The 20027-nt window shown below is 38.9% G+C and overlaps 1 protein-coding gene across 2 annotated transcripts; it reads left to right on the plus strand.

Annotated features, from left to right (window-relative positions):
• Positions 1 to 5079: 5079 nt before the first annotated feature.
• On the plus strand, positions 5080 to 18939 carry LOC117435608 (mitogen-activated protein kinase kinase kinase 8-like). 2 transcript variants are annotated; one of them, XM_034058930.3, is made up of 8 exons: positions 5080 to 5423; positions 6238 to 6597; positions 7879 to 8049; positions 11213 to 11474; positions 12497 to 12603; positions 14376 to 14528; positions 15540 to 15786; positions 17399 to 18939. In XM_034058930.3, exons 2-8 carry the CDS (start codon positions 6259 to 6261, stop codon positions 17524 to 17526), a joined length of 1407 nt encoding a protein of 468 aa, XP_033914821.1. In that variant the 5' UTR covers positions 5080 to 5423; positions 6238 to 6258; the 3' UTR covers positions 17527 to 18939. The 2 variants fall into 2 exon arrangements, with proteins under 2 accessions (XP_033914821.1, XP_034776780.1); XM_034920889.2 differs by lacking the exon at positions 5080 to 5423 and having other exon boundaries at positions 6135 to 6597.
• The last annotated feature ends 1088 nt before the right edge of the window (positions 18940 to 20027 follow it).

Raw genomic sequence — 20027 nt, forward strand, 5'->3', positions numbered from 1 at the left:
CTGTTACACGGCCAGCCCTGGGAGATTCCGCTCTGCTCAGATCTCCTCAGTCAGGAGAGAGGCTACCTTTGGCACCTGGAACCGGGCAGGTTCCAGTTCTGGGTCTGGTCCCTGAAAGGGACCGCTGGTTAGCCCTTGGGCTATCGGATGCGGCTGTGGGTACATTGCAGAGCGCAAGGGCAGACTCCACTAGGTCTTTGTATACCTGTAACTGGAGGTATTTCCAAACTTGGTGTCTGGCTACGAGCCACGACCCCATATCTTGCCCTATGCCAGTCATCTTACAGTTTCTGCAAGAACTGCTTGATGCTGGTAGGTCACCTTCCACCTTGAAGGTGTATTTAGCGGCTATCTCTGCTTGACATGCCCCCGTAGATTCAATGTCTCCGGGTGCACAATTTTTGGCTACCCGTTTTCATAAAGGCGCTTGCTGATTACGCCCTCCTAGGAGGACTGTTCTGTCCGAATGGAGCCTTAATATTGTACTGGAGTCTCTTACGAAGGCCCCGTTTGAGCCCATACACTCCATAGATTTGAAGTACCTGTCTATGAAGACAGCCTTCCTCTTGGCGATCACCTCCGCTAAACGGGTCAGTGAGCTGCAGGCGCTGTCTGTGCACAGCTCCTGCATGCGTGTTTGGGAAGATGGCAGCAGGGTGTCTCTGTGCACCAACCCTGCTTTCCTCCCAAGGTGATTACAGCCTTCCACGTCAATCAGTCTGTGGAACTGAAGTCTTTTCATCCACCTCAATGTTTCAATGGAGGATGAGAAATTAAACTGCTTCTGCCCAGTGCAGGCATTGAGATGCTCCGTGCATAGAACAAGAGCTCTGCGTCAATCTGACCAGCTCTTCGTCTGTCATAGGACACAGACCCTAGGACAGCCCCTCTCTAAGCAGTGTCTGTCACACTGGATTGCACTGAGATGCTACGTGCATAGGACAAGAGCGCTGCGTCAATCTGACCAGCTCTTCGTCTTTCACGGGACACAGACCCTAGGACAGCCCCTCTCTAAGCAGTGTCTGTCACACTGGATTGCATTGAGATGCTCCGTGGACAGGACAAGAGCGCTGCGTTAATCTGACCAGCTCTTCGTCTGTCACGGGACACAGACCCTAGGACAGCCCCTCTCTAAGCAGTGTCTGTCACACTGGATTGCATTGAGATGCTCCGTGCACAGGACAAGAGCTCTGCGTCAATCTGACCAGCTCTTCGTCTGTCACGGTACATGGACCCTGGGACAGCCCCTCTCTAAGCAGTGTCTGTCACACTGGATTGTGGATACAGTCTCGACTGCATATAATAGTGCTGGCTTGCCCCCACCTGGTAGGGTAGCTGCACACTCCACTAGAGAATTGGCTACATCTTGGGCCCTTTTCAGAGGTGCCTCGCTGTCTGATATTTGTACTGCGGCTAGCTGGGCTACGCCACATACCTTCTCCAGGTTCTATCATCTTAATGTGGTAGACCATGCCTTGCCTTCTGTAGGCACAAGGGTCCTTGAGGGTGTAAGTTCACACCGCTGACCTCTGGGTTAGACAGTGCTTGTGCGTCCCTCATATGCTGCCGTTCCTTCTCCCTCGCTACGGCTGTGGATACATTATCCCATACATAATGTTTGGTGGTCGTCTTTGAATTGAAAGGGAACGTTAGGTTACTTACTGTAACCCTGGTTCCCTGAAAGAGAAGGCGACCACCAGCCGCAAGGTCGCTTTGGTCGCCCTCACGGGTTTTATGGAAAAAGAGAAATGGCTTCCGTTGGATACCAGTTTTATACCCTCGGTGGGCGGGACCGAGTGCATCATCCAAGGAAGGGGCCTATTGGCAGCTCTGATATAAAGAGCTCAGCGATACCTACCCAATGGGCAGGAATATCCCATACATAATGTTTGGTGGTCGTCTTCTCTTTCAGGGAACCAGGGTTACGGTAAGTAACCTAATGTTTTGCATATACTGACGAAAAACTGACAAAAACTAAAAAATGTGACTCTTTAGAAATCTGAAATGAAACCATGTACTATTATGATTTTAGATAAGGTAGATTTTTGCGATATCATTTTGTAGTTTCTTTGATTACATGTTAAATAAAGATCTAAATTACGTTCATGTATTTTTTTCTAAATTATGTCTAAATCCTAACATTCTAGTTGATGCTAAACTTTTGGACCTAACTGTAGCTGCGGGGCGCGGCATTTAGATAAAAAAAACTTTAGCATCGCCACTATGTTTCACCGTGTGGAACTGTTCGCCAGCAGACCGGGCTGTTCAACCAAACCAGCAGAACACGTTCCACGGCAGGAAGGTGGAACGGTTTCGCCAAATCAGGGTGTCTTCTCTGTTCGGTCTCACAAGATTATGCCTATAGCTGCCCTGCTTATTGCACAAAAATAGCTACCGGTGTGGTGTTATTTTGTGGTACGTTAAAACACGGTACACCGTCTACTGCTGTTGTCTGGGCATGCACAAATAATGTTTAGGTCAGAAAACAAGGAAACGCGCATCTTTGTATGCCAATTTGAATCTTCAGGTGGCCGGGGTTGAGAATCACGTTCCAGTGTCTTCCAATCTAGTATTGCATAACTGTGTTTAAGTTAACTATGTAACATGATAACGTATAACAGAATATATGGCTGTATTTTAAAATGTTTTAATATATCAGTGTTTGAGTTTAATTATTGTGTAATTACACTATGGATTAACAATCGATTCTAAAGCCGTTTTCAATTAATGAATGCTAGATAGGTGAAAATTGTTATCTGTAACTTTAAATAATGTCCCTGGCTATTATCCAATTAACTACGACTATTCAGTGTGCGACCAACCTCGCCTCTGAGTGTCATCGAGCAAAGTATACATGGTTTATATGTCATTGCTGTTAACTATGTTTAACTCTGCAGTTCCGGCCGTCACATCAGATTTTATAAACAGTGTTACTGTTATCATTAAAGAGCAATGAGAATAAAGGTGTCGTGAGCACAAAGTCTCTAGTGTGGATGGCTTTGTTTGATGGTTTCACATTTCACAGGATACCCATCTTAAATTCTATAGTTCACTGAACCAGCATGTCATTTTGAAGTTACGTCAGTACAAGGCATTTAAGATGCCTACAATAAAAACAAGGAAGCAACCCGACTGCAGCTCGCTTGCCTTACTAATATATTGTTCCTGCTCTGGCAGTATGTAAATAGGTTGAGGCAACAGCCATCTCTGGGTCTATGCCAGCTGTAAATGATCCCTTTATTTTAACTTAAACAGCATGTAAAGCAGGGCTTCTCAAACCCAGTCCTGTGCTCAGTTAGAATGTAAACCAGAAGACACAAGGGGTCCCCAGGACTGGGTTTGAGAGCCCCTGGTGTAATGCTATCTGTCTTATATCTGTGGAGGAATGCATGGAATGTAACCTCCCATTCAGTTTCCCGGCAGATTAATATTTCACTGACAGTGATTACAGTAACAATATAAACAATCTCTCTTTGAGTGGAGCAAACTTGTATGAATAGTATTGATAGGAAATGAAAGGACTAAAAAAACATGTATATTGTGTATGTACTGGAAGGAAGTTCCAACATCTCCAGCAGCCTGCAAGCAACCAGCAATAACTGTTTAAGTATCGTAACTAGCCAAAAAAAATAAATTAATTAATAAATAAACACACTAAGCTCTTTGAACGGTTTTCATCAGTAACCTTTCACCTTTCATAACAAACCTCCAGAAGTGACATTGACTGAGAAGTACTTTCAGTTAGAAAATAGACAGCCCTTTGATCCCTCTGATCAGATTATTATTTTCATTGGAGTCACTAACAGCTGAAACTGTTTGCTGTTCTGTGTTGGGAAGGCTGCCTTTGTGCAGGACATGTTACCTTGGAAACCACTGTGGGGTGACGTCTTTGAAGTCGTTATCTTGTGTAGCAAAGCATTAGTTTTTCATAACTAAGACTGTTGGACAAACATAGCTGATGTATTTACTAAGTTAATTTAAGAGCTTAAGAGTTGAAATGGTATAGGCGGTTCAGCATAACTTGACCACACATGAAGGTGGGTAGCACATGTTTTAAAGTCTTTGTTAAGAGATAAAAGCAAATTACATATGTTTTTTTTAATCAAAAAAATCGAAACAAGAAAGACATAACATACTGTAATTTAAAAGCCAGTGGGATTATGTGTAACATTTTATATTTTTATGAGAAGACTGTCAGTTGAGCCTCACCTATGTTAGTAAATTATAAAATATCTTGGTTATATGTTTAATAAGCTGTATACACTGAGTTTTGAGTTTGTTTAACTGCTCCTTACTGGTGCCTGATCTCACTTTGTGTAGTCTAGGTCACATGGTCTGATAGTGGCTGTACCATTGGAGTGGATGGCACAGGAAATGATTAGGTACCAGGAAATTGTGAATTCTTAGTCTTTATGCAGAACAGTAATAAGCCAGGGCCAGCAATAATGCTTCTAAAAATTGGTTTTAAACCATGTAATAATCATGTTAAACTGTGTTTTTTTCTGGCTCAAATGTTCTGCAGTCTGCTGAGGTGTGATACAAATGTAATATCCTTTCATCAATGTTATTCAAGGATGCAATTTCTATTTAGATGCAGACATAGTCGACGCAGTACAGGCATTTGCAGACACGTAGACCTATTTAATTAGCAAAATTGAAAAATACATATTTAATAAGTAAAACAAAATAAATGTTCACAATGCCAAATACTATATTGCTGTTGTAGGAAGCATTGTTCTGTTGGGGTCGGCGCTGTGTGAATAAACAGACCCAAATAAAACACTCTCTACTGGAAATATGATCTCCTTACGTTTATCTTGCCTTCACGTACCTTTCTTACTAATTGCTTGTGGTTATATTACATTTTTCAGTTTGTGATGTTTTCTATGGTGACGTTACAGTCTATGAATGTAGATTATTGAATGTCAATGGAATCTAGATAACTCACATTCTTCTTCCCTTACGTGTGGCACGAAAAACAAAGGGGAAGTAATGTAACTCAGAGGGCGTATTGCGTTAATGTGTCAGAAACCTTGGAGTTTCCAGTCAGGAAGAAAGAAACACATGGGATAGTTTAATAACAACATTCGAAACAAACAAACAAAAAAAAAATACTGTACAGTCTCAAGTGCTTTCTACCACTTGTCTGTCTTTTCATAAAGGCAGACACAGCGCCTTACCAACTTAAAACCAAACTGAACATAAAGAACAGGCTAGAGTTTTTATTTGGTTGTTTACGTGCAAAACCAAACACTTCCCCAATGTTCTAAGGGGAAGTATTATTTATCTGTATTGCCTAACGCCAAGGTTCCGCCCACTGCGTCATGATGCAGAACAGAAGATCGGACCGATACCTTGCTTTCTATTCGTCAGCGCAGTACACAATGGAGTAACAGAAGGTTGCTGAGGTAAAAAAAGAAAAGGTAAAATATTTTTTATGATTATTATTATTTCCTTCTAAATTGACAAGGGGGTACATAATATGTAACTGGTTTACTTTTTATTGACGACCCAGTTTTAATGTACTGATATGTTTCATATGGACACAAATGTCAATACTTATGCATCAGAAATGGGTTTAAATGTATTGGGAGTTTCATTATTTGAACCCGCGTTTAATAAGTAAATGTTGGTTTATATAGCGGCTAAATGTTGAAAACAGTTATGAAGGAAAAAAAAAACATATCGTGAAGTACGGGTATTTAAATTTCTTAGGATTTGAAAAAAAAAAACAGTAGTGTCCTTTATTTTGACAGGAAAATAAATTATGGCTTTTCACCTTATTCCGAGGGAATTACAATTCAAAACGGAGAAATTACTAGTCATAGTAACACCAGAGCATACTTCTAATCTCCTATACAAATATACTGTGGACAAGCACTGCATAAGACAATTATACCGTATTTTTTAATTTTTTTAAATTGTCATTTAAGTTGTCGTCCAGGCTTTTCAAGATTAGCTTTGTTTTGTGGGTCTGTATGATGAATATTCTGTGGAAGCTGTGTGGGTGGGTGGGTGGGTGAAGGTCCCAGGGGCTTCCCTAATACCCCGTGAGAGTCCCTCCATTTGCTAGGAAAATACACAGACGGGAAAATATAGCTCCTCCTCTATTCTGTTCATGCGCTTCCATCACGAGTCTTAATTTCTTTCAAACAGAGAGTGGCCGAGATAGAATGCAGGGCGTCACATCCTTCCCAGCCATATGAGTAATGTTAGTTCACCAATGTTTCATTTCAGGGGCAGTAAAGAGAAGCAGTTATGGAGTACTCGAATGGAAATGCTGGGATAGAACTCCTATTGGCTCACATGAATTTGGAGGATTTTATTGACGTTATGGGACATCTCTATGCACCTGAAGACACCGCAATCTTTGAGGAGAGCTTGGTGTCAATGGCCCAAGAAGAAATGGATGAAATCGAGGAGACTGCCAGTTCATTGCTGCTGGATGACAGCGAAGATGACAAACCAAGTTTTTTGGGTGTCTGCATGAAATATGGAACAGTTAATGACTTGTTATCTTTTGTGAACTGGGTGTCAAACACACCGCAGACTACTCTTCGGCACCAGAAACGCGAGATGGGTGTAGTGTTGAATAAGGTAAGTTGATGTTGATCAAAACTCAGGTTTTATTGCACTGTTAATCTATGCTTATGGCTCTATTACATTGAATTTCACGTTTTGTTTGGATATCTTATCTGTTGAAATTGTTATAAACACAGCTATCAATTCATCTGCAAGTGCTGCAAAATACCCTAGCCCAGTTTACTGTGCAGCTTGTATACTCTCCAGTGAACTCAAGCCCCTTTATGTAAGGCCCTGTTGTAAACTAATCATAAGATTAATTAATTCCTGTGTCTTGTGTGGTATGGGGTTAAAAGAGTAGATGTAGATATAAGCACAATTGTATATACAGTATTCTATGATGTTTTTTGCTAATGCATAGATTGAACTAACACATACTGTATTTGATGATTCTTTTAGATTATTTGCCACTTTCCAAAAGCTGCTGCTTTAAAAAAATGTCTAGTAATTAATTAATACTGTAAAGCTTCATGTATGTGTTTCTGTTTTTAAACAACAGAGGTACAGGGCATACAAAGAGGACATACTGTACTGTATCTGCCATTCATAGTGCACAATTGTGTGTGCATGAGTTGCTCCTCACATGACTTGAGTATTTGTGTGATTAATTAAGCATCCCCTACTTCTGCTGTTTATATCCCATAAACCATGTCAGAGAGATTCTTTATATTCAGTGTTAGAATACTCCTAGGAAAATATATAGCGTTACCCTTTTGGCAGCCATTGTAAGACCTTTACCAGTATTCTACAATTAAGCTTTAATCAACAATACAGTTCACACACTGTGGTATAGTGGGCCTGATGTTTGTTCTGTTTGAACCAGTGCAAAGTTTGAGACCCTTATGTGTTGATCACACCTGTCCGTCAATCAGTCTGGCTGGCTTTCTGCCACACTCTACATGGTGAACACAATAACTGCTTTGGTCTTACACAGATCTTTACAGAACTTTATTCATACACTCCTACCCTCCTATAGACATTTTTGGATTGCAGTTTGCTATAATCAGCAAACAATATGGGCACACTTTAGAAAAATGTAGCTGTTATTAACTATGCAATTCAGGGACTGCAAATAGGATGACCCTCTGAATGTGCCTCCCCTGGTTTGGGTTTAAAGACCAAATGAAGACAGTCTCTCACAATGCCAGCAGTAAGTCGTTTCCTACGTCTTTGCACTACATTTAATCTCTGTACCTTTATGAAAGTACTGAGGTGGCAGTTTCTGTCACTGATCCAAAGAACACAGGAATTCAGCATCGCTGACATCTCAGTTTCTGCTGACTTTTCCTTTCCTAGAAGAACATGGCAGTAAAGAATGGGCGATATCAGATTGACTCAGACGTGATGCTGTTTCCATGGAAACTGACCTACAGGAACATTGGCTCGGATCACGTTCCCAGGGGAGCTTTCGGGAAAGTCCACCTGGCTCAGGACACTCAGACGAGAAAACGAATGGCATGCAAACTGGTATGTGAAATCCAGGAATGTTCACTATCTAGGTGAAAGGTCACGCATTTCCCTGCCCCATAGAAAGTGTTATAACATAAGTTATATAAAGAGAAAAACAGCAGGGAGTGTATTACAAAGCTGCGTAATTCCATGCAACAATAGAGGAAGAAAAAAAAAAAATCTTTTTATAATATATTAGGGATGGGTCGGTATACCGGTTTTTCAGTTTACTGTGGTTTAGGTACATTACGGTATTAATACTGTTCCTTTTATTCTACACCGTAATTATCGTAATTCCTTTATACACTGGTTAACACATTTTTTCAACTGCAAACACGCTTCTTCTAAATCAAGCGATGGTACCTGCAGCCTTAGCAAACTGTCTGAGGAAGATCTTTTTGTGAACGTATACTGTATTTTGAAGGAAACTCGACGACAGAATACACGTTTCAATCGTTGCGTTCTGTTACTCAGAGCTTGCTGCTCTTGGCTGGTGTCTTTCTGACGTCACACGCAGCTTTTAGAGAAACGCCTTCTCCAAAACCTTGCAGCGCAGCACACATTTTCAACGTATTTTGTCTGGATTATCAACAGTCAGTTTAATGTAACTGATTAACATTAACTTTATTGTAAAATTATACATAACTTATCACTGACTTTATACATTATGTTTGTTTATTTATTTAATATAGCGTTGACAAGGCTGTTCACGGTTTCAATGTATAATGATAAAATGTTGTTCGCCTCCGCTAACAAGGTGGCAGCAGTAGTTTTAGTGGTTATTTGCATTACGATGAACAGGTCACTCATGATCTCTGCATCGTCCCTTTGGTTCACAGCCACAGCCAGCCTCCCGCAGTAACATTTCAAAGCTGCGCTGGGCTATGCAGAATCTGGACAGATTTCTGTGCAGCACTGTACAGAACTGCGGAAATTTAAGAACACGGCCAATGTCTCAAATAAAATGAGCACAGACCCGCGACTGCAGCAGGATAGCTTACTTATTATCAACGTAGTTTTGTTTGAACAAGTTATAACAGTATTACAATTTTCTTAGGTAAGTGAAGAAATCTTTTTTTACAGACTCCACATGTGTAATAATCATCAAAGCTTACTTGTGCAATGTCGTGACGTGTAGCTATAAATCTAATAACACGTTTTAGTATTAAAATACATTCTTTTTTGCTATACATATTTTATTTATCCGGTTGAAACAATAAACAACTAATCTCTGCTCTTAAATAATAACCTGTGGTACATGTTTGTGTTTTAAGCAATAAGACCTATCATTTCTAATTCTATTAACCATCAGCTAACAAAGTATTTATCTATTTATTTATTTATTTATTTATTTAATTTTATACGTTAAAATGTAACAAACTACAGCACCACGTCATTCTGAGCAAATAATAGATCTTAATACTGTTGTAGTATAACATTAGTTTTTTTTTTTTTTTTTTTAATTTGATTGTCTTTATAAAAAAGAAACGTACCAAGTTATTTGGCATCGTAAAATACTAAATACCAAATGTTTAAATCATTCCATGAAAGAAAGTGTGATTTGTTGGTTTTATTTTTGTGAATTACAGTAATTTAAGTGATTTACATTAGTCTTTCTTCATTTTTAAGCCTTTATTTTATAACTTGCATGATGTACTGTATACCGTGATATTAAGGTTACCAGGGTGTTTAATTTAACGGTTATCATACCATGCAAATTTTATACCGTCCCATCCCTATAATGTATACTGTTAATTAGTAGAGAACTAAATGTACAGGTGCATTTTAGTAAAATGTACACAGTAATAAGGCTCTAGTATATTTTGTGATAAAACTGATTTGTCAGATTTGTAGGATGTCAAAAGCACAATTATATTGCATTAAAGGTAAAGGGGAATAGCTTTAACAGAGTGCAGTATATAATTGATAAAAACAAACAGAAAGAAGGACCATTGCTTTTTAACTGCAGTGTCTTAACATTGGACAAATTATATGAGTGCAGTTAGACTGTAAATAAACTATATTGTATATTTCAATATGTCACACCAGCTTAACGTTGCAGTCTACGACTGCATGAGCGATTCAGTAATCTACAGAAACCATATTGGTAAGCAACCTTCTTACGGGGCACTACAATGCATGTACATTAACATGACAAAGGTAATGGCAGTGGTTTCAGCTGTTCCTCTACAAACAGTTTCTATCATTTGGGTAGATGGCCCAGTTACAATGGAAACTAGACTGCTAGGCTGAGCACCGCTGTTGCGGTCAGACATGTAACACAAAGCTCTCGGTTTCAGTCAAGATAGATCTGCAGATTCATTAAAAAAAAAAAAAGTTTTGTCCCAAAGCGCAGCATATCATTACACTGCCTCTGACCATAAAACACGTTTTGATCAACATGTAGTGAAGCTTTACCACAAATACTATACAGCTAAAACAGGCCTTTACACAGAAACCCGAGATTTGAACAGTGAATGACCATTGGCTGCACCTGGAAAAACCCAAATGACTGAATAATTTCTCATTGAGGACAGGAAACAAGAATAGAATCTGAAAGTAACATATTTACCACTCAGGAAACTTGGAGGAAACTCCCTTTACAGTATAAATACTGGCTGAAATGTAAGAATCTGTAATTATTAGTAGGGCCTAAAAATGCATTGACCATCCCTCTAAACTGTAAATCAGTTTTTGTCCCTTGTTTTCGTGTGGTTAAGGACACAAATTAAAATGTAACAATATTAATTTAAAGAAAAGGCAGATTATGAAATTACTAAAGAATATATTTTCTTATATCTATTTGAGGATTTCTTTTAGTTTACTTCCTTAATGGTAAATGCCAAAGTAAATATAACATCAAACCAAAAGTCGGGGTGTGGAATTGTGCAATAGTTGTTTTGAAACTACACTGGGGTCCATATTTGCAAAGTATTTGTCAAGTTAGCACTTTTTTGTAAAACCTAAAACACACTGCTCATGTTACAAAACTAGCAAGACGAGTTTTTAAGGTCAACATTTGTTCTCCTTTAAAAAAAACAGTGTAAACTTTGCATAGTGGTAATTGCTTGGTGAATTTAGTGTTACTGTGGACCATGCCAAGTTCTCTGATCACACTGAAAATAAGAAATAATGCCGACCCATCACTGAATCAGCTTTATCTGTGATCCCTATATTCCAGATTCCTGTGGAACATTTCAGACCAGCTGATGTTGAAATCCAAGCCCGGTTCCGCCACGAGAACATTGCAGAGCTGTACGGAGCCCTGCTGTGGGACGAGTCCATCCACCTGTTCATGGAGGCAGGAGAAGGGGGTTCAGTCATGGAAAAGCTGGAGAGCTGCGGGCCTATGAGAGAGTTTGAGGTCATCTGGGTCACCAAACAGATTCTCAAAGCCCTTGACTACCTGCATTCCCAGAAAGTTATACACCACGATATAAAACGTGAGCAATCCTTCTTGATTTTACAACTGTGCAATTTGCAGCTTGTTTACAAAGGGGGATATTTACAATGCAATCCTGCAGGATGACCACTACACACATCTTCGCATTGAAGGAAGAATCAGACCCCTCAGTAATTACATGGAGCGGCATTCTTATATTTGTATAAATAGGGCTGCTAAGAATTATTTCTTTTTGTTTTTTTATTTTATTTTACAAGGTGATCCTGGAAACCCACAGCAGTGTGCTGTTACAAATCTACACTAAAAATTTATAAAGAATAATACATTGGCTGTAAAGGGTAAAATTAGTACCTAATTACAAATAGACAAGCATGCATATACACATCTAGCAGTAAACAGACAAGAGAAGAACTAGCTTAATTGCATAACTGATTTTCCAGGTGCTCTGCAGAAGACTGCACACACCCATGAGCTAACCTTTGGCCATAATACAAATAGTGTCTTAAATGTAGTAACCATGGCAAATGCTACTACTGTATATACTATAACCACGTTGTAGCACTTGATGCAGATAACTGCAGTATCATCAATTAATTTAATTTACCAGCTAATTATTACTGTACATGTAAGCCATATTTCATAAAGATACAGTACTGTATGTGTGTATTGCAGTTACATTAGCTCTGTGCTCATTGAAGTCATCAGTGCCGGATCATTTCTTAACTATTTCATTGCTACATCTGGTAAACTGTTAGATAGTGTCATTACTGAGGCACTGCCACTGAAACAGATAAGCTGTAGAAGTGGAATTTCCCGTCACCATGGTAACTTGGATGGTCACTGTGGTACAGTGCCATGCCTTGCTTAAACCATGCTTATCCACACTCAGGTATGCTTTTTTTGTCATGCTATTGTTTGCTATACTTTTAACAAAGTGTAATGCATTAAGCATTTACTGTATAAGGCTCCACACAAAGGAAGGCCATGCTGCTCTTTGTATGTTCATGAGCAATTAAGAGAAGGAATGCTGAAGCTGAACTTGCTTGATTCATTTTGTTACAGCCAGCAACATCGTGCTGATGTCGACAAAAGCTGTTCTAGTGGATTTTGGACTCAGTGTGCAAATGACAGAAGATGTGTATGTACCGAGGGATCTTCGTGGAACAGAGGTAAGCAGCGCCACTGTCCACGTGCTTGTTAATAACACGAGGAGCAGTCCTGGTGCTCTTTCAATTTTATTTCAACATCACAGTTCCCCTCCTGGGGCCATAGTGTCCAGATTACGGCACTCCCATGTACACTGTATACTAACACCTGCGACGCTCCCTGACAGATCCCACGAGAGGAGCAGAGGGGAGCTGCTCAATGTTTGGTGCTCTATTATAAAAGCATTTGGTTAACAGAAGACCTCAATGTACTGGCCTTGTGCATGCAAGAATGATACTGGAAAGAAAAATACCAGTTACAAATCTGTGGAAATGTTTTTTTTTTTATTTGTTCCTGTTGAAATGCCAATAGGATTCACTTCTTCAAAGCCTCCTAAAAATAGACTTGGAGGGATTTTGCAAATAATTATTGGTGTTTTAAACCATCTCCGGGCAAACAAAACAGGATTTTTGAGGGCTTCTTGTTTGCCAAAGTAATGTTCTTTCTGTAAAGTAATTGGTTATGTAACTCCATGGGGTTCAGAAGTGTTTGAGACAATAATAGATCTGTTGCTCGACATGTTCATGACATTCACTTGCAAAACCAGTTAATTGTGTTCAGCAATTTAACCCTTCGCGGTCCATTTATTCAGCGCATCTCAGGCGCGTCAGGTCCAATTTATTTTCACACACGCAGTTTATTTTAGACGCGCAGTTTAAAAGTATTTTTTTTCACAGTAAGACAGGTTTAAAAGGCACTGCATATCAACAGGACACTCAGTACTGCATCTCCAGCCCCACCCCACCCCTTGTTCGCTATATTTTTCAAATACCTCTTAATAATAATACATACCGATAAATCATCTCTTGATCACTCGTTTTATCACCAAACTCCTCAATAATGCGATCCAAGTCATTATTTTATTACTATAACATCTAAAAAAGCTCTGCAAAAGTCTGTGATATTCTTTGAGCGCTGGATACATAAGCAGCTATCTTGTTTGTTTATGTCCGTGTTATCTATGTGGTGTCGGGGCTATCAGTATTCATGAGATGATTTTTTTTTTTTTCGGCTTCTCTCGGCTCCTATCGGTCTCACTTGGCTATTGAATGGTTTTCTCTGCTTTTTCCGGAGAAAAAACGACTAGAGACCTGTTTTTTGTGTCTTTTTGATAATGTCGGACCAGGTCCGACATAGGACCGTAAAGGGTTAAGAGAGTAAAATGAAGTTTTGGCGATACGAGCAGAAAGCCCACAGTACCTGAAGGAATTGTAAATACCAGGCCCTGCAGGACCTGAGGGTTTCACAGAGAGGAATTCCCAGCTTTATCTATGAGAGGCTAAGAAATGATAATGGCCTGAGCTGTTTGGTTTTCAGACCAGCTAGAGTCAGTGGTGCATGTTTCCTCACCATGTGATATGCACATGTCTCGAGTTCCTGGAAGCCACGCTGCACTTTACAAAAATGTAACCCTGTTCTGCAACAGTTTGCAGTTGCAGAACAGCTAATACTGACTAAGAAGTCAATCACTAGACCAGATCTACCAGAAATGTTGTTCCAAACAAGAAATTGTCATTGCAATGGGCCCAGTTCTTAAGTTTGTATCTAATAATTTTCTGCAGGAAACATTTTGGGTTAGAGAGATAGGTGTGTTCTTAATATGATCGAATTTAGAAGATTTCAGTTTAGTACAGGTTTGAGTTGCTGCCTAGCGTTATCGGAGGACTTGAATAAGGAGGGGAAAGGGTAGTTTAATTGGTCCTGTCTAATTGTCATTGACATTTTTTTTTTCCAGCTCTACATGAGTCCTGAGGTGGTCCTTTGCAGAGGCCATACAACAAAGTCTGATATTTACAGCCTGGGTGCAACGGTCATCCACATGCAGACTGGCAGCCCTCCCTGGGTGAAGAGATACCCACGCTCAGCCTACCCCTCCTACCTGTACATTGTAGGTATCACCGTCAGGAGTACTGGAAATCACATTGAACCCCATTTTAATTCAATTCATGCAGTTTGTGGTTTATTTTTTATTTTTTATTGCTTTGTCCACCTTTATTTACTGTTATGCGGTTAGCCATGGTTTTTACCAAGTGATGTTTGGTAAAAAGTAATTTGTTGTTCCCATACTTTACGCTTGTAACTGTCATAAAACTAAATAAACAAAAAATAAATAAAAAAAAAAACTTTGCAGGTTTTTTTAAAAGAAATAAAACAAAATTATTTTGTATTATCTGTATCAGTTGTCAAAGCTGTTTAATGATGTTACCCGAGGGGCTGAGGTAAAAGTCACATTATCACAAAGAAATAAAGAAAGCACTGGTAACTAGTCCCTTAAAAAGAATATAAGTATAGAAAAAGCATGCTAAAAGCCGAATCAATAATATGCAATAACTGTAATATGCTGTACTGGGGTATTTCCAGAATCTCCATATTTGTTATAATATATTTTAGTTGATAATGGTGTGATGGTTCCTTTTCTCCCTGTTGTGCTAGCATGAGTTAAAAACATATCTCAGTTTCATGCATGCTTCTTAGTTCTGTATTTTGAATAAATGAAACCAAAAATGAAGGCAGTTCCTCATGCTACTTATTTCTGTTTTTCGTAGAGGGCTGATAATAGATTTTTGGCTGGCAAGTGCTTCTGTATCCAAGATTAAACACACCTGCTGATGTTTCATAAGGAATAGTCTTGAGTTTTTACTCCATTGGAACCAACCATGTTAATTGTTGCACCATTTGTCAGTAGTTTACAACTATATGAAGCGTTACTTTGGTGTGGTAGACTCATTGTAAAGTTTAGTAAAGAATAGTGAAATCATGTAGAAGCATAGGATGGTAAATGCATAGTCTAAGCCAGTAAATGCATAGTAAACTGCACCATTACAGAGATATAGCCTTGACGTGCAAGCAGTAAATGGTTTTGACGTGCAAGCAGTAAATGGTTTTGATTCCTCTTTAGATCCACAAGCAGGCCCCGCCTTTGGAGGACATTGCTGAAGACTGCAGCCCCACCATGAGGCGGTTCCTGGAAGGAGCTCTGGAGAGAAACCCCCATCACCGTCTGTGTGCATCGGAGCTGCTGAAGGATGAGGCTTTACACCCTCCCAGAGAGGAGCAGCCGCGCTGCTGGAGCCTGGACTCGGCTCTCTGTGACAGAACCCGTCTGCTGGTGAGGCAGGAGTCCGAGCTGCCTGACACCAAGAGTGGTGCGTATAGCGGAACATCACATTTCAGGGGAGGGGGATTGTCACAAAGACGGCCGGAGTGGGTGGCGTCAGACCAGAAGCAGGAAATAAACAGACAGAGAGGTGTGGTTTGGTGAAGCTGAGCGAATGCTTTCGCTCAGCATTTAATAAACAGAACAGAAAATAAAAGGTTTGAACAGACAAAACACAGGGCACGGCACTTGAGGCCAAAATAAATAGACAAACAAAACGTACTACACTTAAACAGACAGACGAACAAACACGGTGAGTGAAAACACTTATTATTTACTTATATTTACTTTTCTCCTTCTCTCTCTCCCGTTCTCCACTCACCGAACACCCAACCCTGAGTGAAAGAACGTGCATCTATATATACTGTTGTGCTGGGATTCAATTACTAATTAATTATTCACTTGAATCCCAGCACGTGAATTAATTCTGTGCAACCCCGTGCTCACATATTACATTTAACCAGCACGTGAAGTGATTTGTGCCCTCCTCGTGCCTAAATATAAATCTACCTTTTTAAATCACACGTAAAACACAGACCCGTTTATATCCCGTGTACCAATCTATACACCAACATTAACACACGCACGCAACATACAACACATAATATGCACACAGGGGCGGGGCACATTGCCACAGGGATCCACTGGCTCTGTAGAACCACCGTGTTGAAATGTGTTTCTCAAGTCATCCCGTGCCTGAAATCACGCCCATCAGCTCTGAACTGACCAATGTTCTTTGGATCTCTTCCAACAAAAGTTGGAAAATCTTTCAGAGTCTGGTGAGACTTACTACTGGTTGGATAATTCCTGTAATTCAGAATGAATTTAGGAGGAACCTGATTCTGCCGATTTTTAGCACATTATCATTTTAGAAGCACCTCATGTACGTGTCGTTCTAGAAAAACAGGACTAGTCGTAGAATGAGTGGAATTTACCCACCTCTGCATAATATTAATTGCTTCTTCATTTGTTTATGGATTACCACCAGGAGGCGGATATATCGACAAAAAATATTGACACAATTGTGTGAAATACAAATGTAAAGGCCAGCCATTTAGAAACAGGCTCCAGACATGAAGACACTTTCCTTATGCAGCTGCAGATTTACACTTAAAACAAAGTTCTCCAAACGTATTCCTTTTTATGTACATTTAGTACATTATGTGTATGCAACAGCTTAAACAGAATAACTTGCTTTGTGTGATTCTGCATGGTTTATTGCTTCGGCCTATTGTTGTAAATCATGTCCTTACAAAGTAAGAAGAGAGTGAATGCTTCAACATATTTATCATTAATAAATGTGAACATGGTATTTAAATTAGCCATGTGCTAGTACAAACAGAGAGTATAACTTGTCCAATGTAGGGAGTACATGGCAGTTATTTCTATACACATGCATGTCAAAATGTATTAGACTTAATTATTAAAAAAGGAAAACGTGAAAATTCAACTTTCAGCTTAAAGCTGTGATTGGGTGCCGAACCAGGGGTCCGGTATTTAATCATGCATTACAGCACTGTGTTGATTAGCCTAAGTTCAGATGAGCGGGCAAGATTTTGTAGCACCAACACTTACTTACGGGAATCAATCGTTTCTTACAGGTTCTTCAGTATGCAGCAATGAGGAGTCAATGGCTGTAAAGAGAAAAGGATCTTTGTATATTGACCTGGGGGCACTGGCTGGGTATTACAACATTGTAAGAGGACCTCCAGAGTCTGAATACGGCTAACAGCACCCGCAGAGCCACCCTTCTGGACAAGTATCCATGAAGATCTCATTCACGATACACTGCTGAGTCAGTGCCGTGGCAGTTAAGCAGTTCAGTTTTATCAGCTGGCGTAGCTAGTATTACATCACCAGTGTGTTAGTACTGATGTGTACCGCAAATGAATGAGGTTGAGTCACAAGTGAAACCGATGTCTTCCAAGTGAGGAACTGAGATTGTGTCTAGGTGTATGGCTTTTATATTATATATATATTTCTACTTCTGCTTAAGAACGTTGTTGAAAATATTATTTTGTAAAATATTATCAGTATAAAAAAAAAACAAAACACAAGACTATAAGTACATGGAAAAAAGATTCAAGCTTGTATGACTGCAACTAAAACTACCAGTAATTCAAACTAACTGGTAAACCAACAATCTCTGGTGTGTCATTACTATAGTAAATGGTAATCCAGAATCATATTTTAGTGTGAAATTGAATGTGATTGTAGGACACTGTAGCTTTAATATGTGGGAAGGCAATGAACTATAATAAAAAAAAATAAACTAAGAATAATATATACAAATATATAACCATTATTGGTGCATTATAGCCTAAATTGGTTCTAGTACTGCTCAGGAAAAATCTGTGAGCCTTTTTAAATGTAAGAATCTTTAAATGTTCAGTAAATGTTTCTAATAGAAAATCACATGTGCTGTACTTTTATCTTGGTTTACAGTTTGTATAAACTGTATCTGTTTATTCAGCAAACAGTGCTTCAGTCCTCTCTAATATCTGGTTTATTCAGAATGTAAGTTTGACTTATTAGTATCTCGTTGTTCCTATGGAAACAGCCTCTGTGTTGTAATTGCTATGTAGATTACCAAATGTTATATTTAACATGCAACATGTTTGTATAAAGAAATCTATGAATTGTATAGCTTTGTACTGTACATCCTATTGGGTGGGAATGTGAATACTATGCGTTGTTTAGCATTATTTCTTTGTGTTTGAAATTACATACACAACTATGGCCAAAAGTTTTGCATCACCCTATAGAATTTGCTAATTTTGCTTAAAGTCGAATGAAATCTGCTGTATAATGTTACATTAACATATTGTAGTTTTCCATATACTTAAATTGAACAATATCACATTTCGAAATCTAACATGAAGTACTGTACAACTATTGAGGGCTTCCGGTAGACTTTTGCGATATCCTTTTGTCGTTTTTTTATTTTTTTATTTATTATTATTCTGTCTCAATCCTAAAATTGTAGGTGATGCAAATCTTTTGGCCACAGCTGTAGACTATTTTTCTTCTACAATTGATTTGTTACGATTAGTAGCATAGTATGTATTGAAATAGGCTACACTGTGAATTAAAGAAAATATTTTATTGTGCTGTGATTGTCAATAAAACAGATTGCATACAACTAACTGGAGTTTCTATTTCCATAGTTATTTGTAAGCTAAGAACGCCTTACAATTTCGGGCACCCTACAGATGACTGCAACATTCAAATAGAATGACAGAATGAAAATGAAATGATGTAACAATACAGCACTGCTTGCTGGTTCTGAATTGCAATTAAACCCAGATTACTGGACAATACCTTGGTAGCTGTCTGTATAGTTGAGGTCAATCATCTCCTTCTAATCATGGTTCTATGGCATGAACTGTAACTGACAGTCTTACTTTTAAAAAAGTAATATATTACAGTTACAAGTTACTTGAACAAGACTTACTAGTTACAGTAACATTATTTAAAAGAAATGCAACTGGTTACAGTAACATTATTTAAAAGAAATGCAACTGGTTACAGTTACAAATATTTACTTCTCAGGCACAGCTTATATATTTTTTTTGGTGTGGTCAGGCTGCACTTTGAAATCTTGCAGATCAGCTATCAAACCGACTTTCTCTCCTCTGCTGTCATTTTCTAGCAAGATAAAATGAAAAGCGCATCCATGTGACATGTAAGGCTTGACTTGTACTGTTGAAGAGCTTTCTGATTCCCATGTTGTGCATTAGCCGTAGTCCTTTTTTTAAAAATGCAATTAAACGTAACTTATTTTTTCACATAAAATGTAATGTGTTACTACATTTAGTTACTGTCTGAAACAGGAACCGTTCCAGTTACAATTTACTGAAAAATGTAATCAGATTACAACAATGGATTACTCTCCAACACTGATAGAACTGACTTTTTTTCTTTTAAAGTCCACTGGTTTGAAAGATGGTTTTCCATGCCATGTTAATATACACCTCTCGTCTTCCCATCGCAGATGTAATTGAAATACGTTGTCAATAGGGATTGATCCAACAGATACCACTTACTGCATATTAAACAGCCAAGTCAATATGTATGAGAAGAAATGTGGAAGTTAAAGCATATCTTTAACATGAGCTCTAATCTGTAACAAGAGGGAATGAATGGTAAATTAAAAGAGGAAACGAACCTCAGCATAGAAATTAAAGCAATGAAAGGGTTTCAAAGTGTGATTGGTAGCTACAGGTTTCA

The sequence above is a fragment of the Acipenser ruthenus genome, chromosome 3 (genome assembly GCF_902713425.1).
Source record: "Acipenser ruthenus chromosome 3, fAciRut3.2 maternal haplotype, whole genome shotgun sequence".
Taxonomy (NCBI): domain Eukaryota; kingdom Metazoa; phylum Chordata; class Actinopteri; order Acipenseriformes; family Acipenseridae; genus Acipenser; species Acipenser ruthenus.

Coding starts and splice junctions, on each gene's coding strand:
- LOC117435608 (XM_034058930.3), top strand. CDS start 6,259: ATGGAGTACTCGAATGGAAATGCTGGGATAGAACTCCTATTGGCTCAC. Junction 8,050..11,212: donor AACGAATGGCATGCAAACTG/GTATGTGAAATC, acceptor CCTATATTCCAG/ATTCCTGTGGAACATTTCAG. Junction 14,529..15,539: donor ACCCCTCCTACCTGTACATT/GTAGGTATCACC, acceptor ATTCCTCTTTAG/ATCCACAAGCAGGCCCCGCC.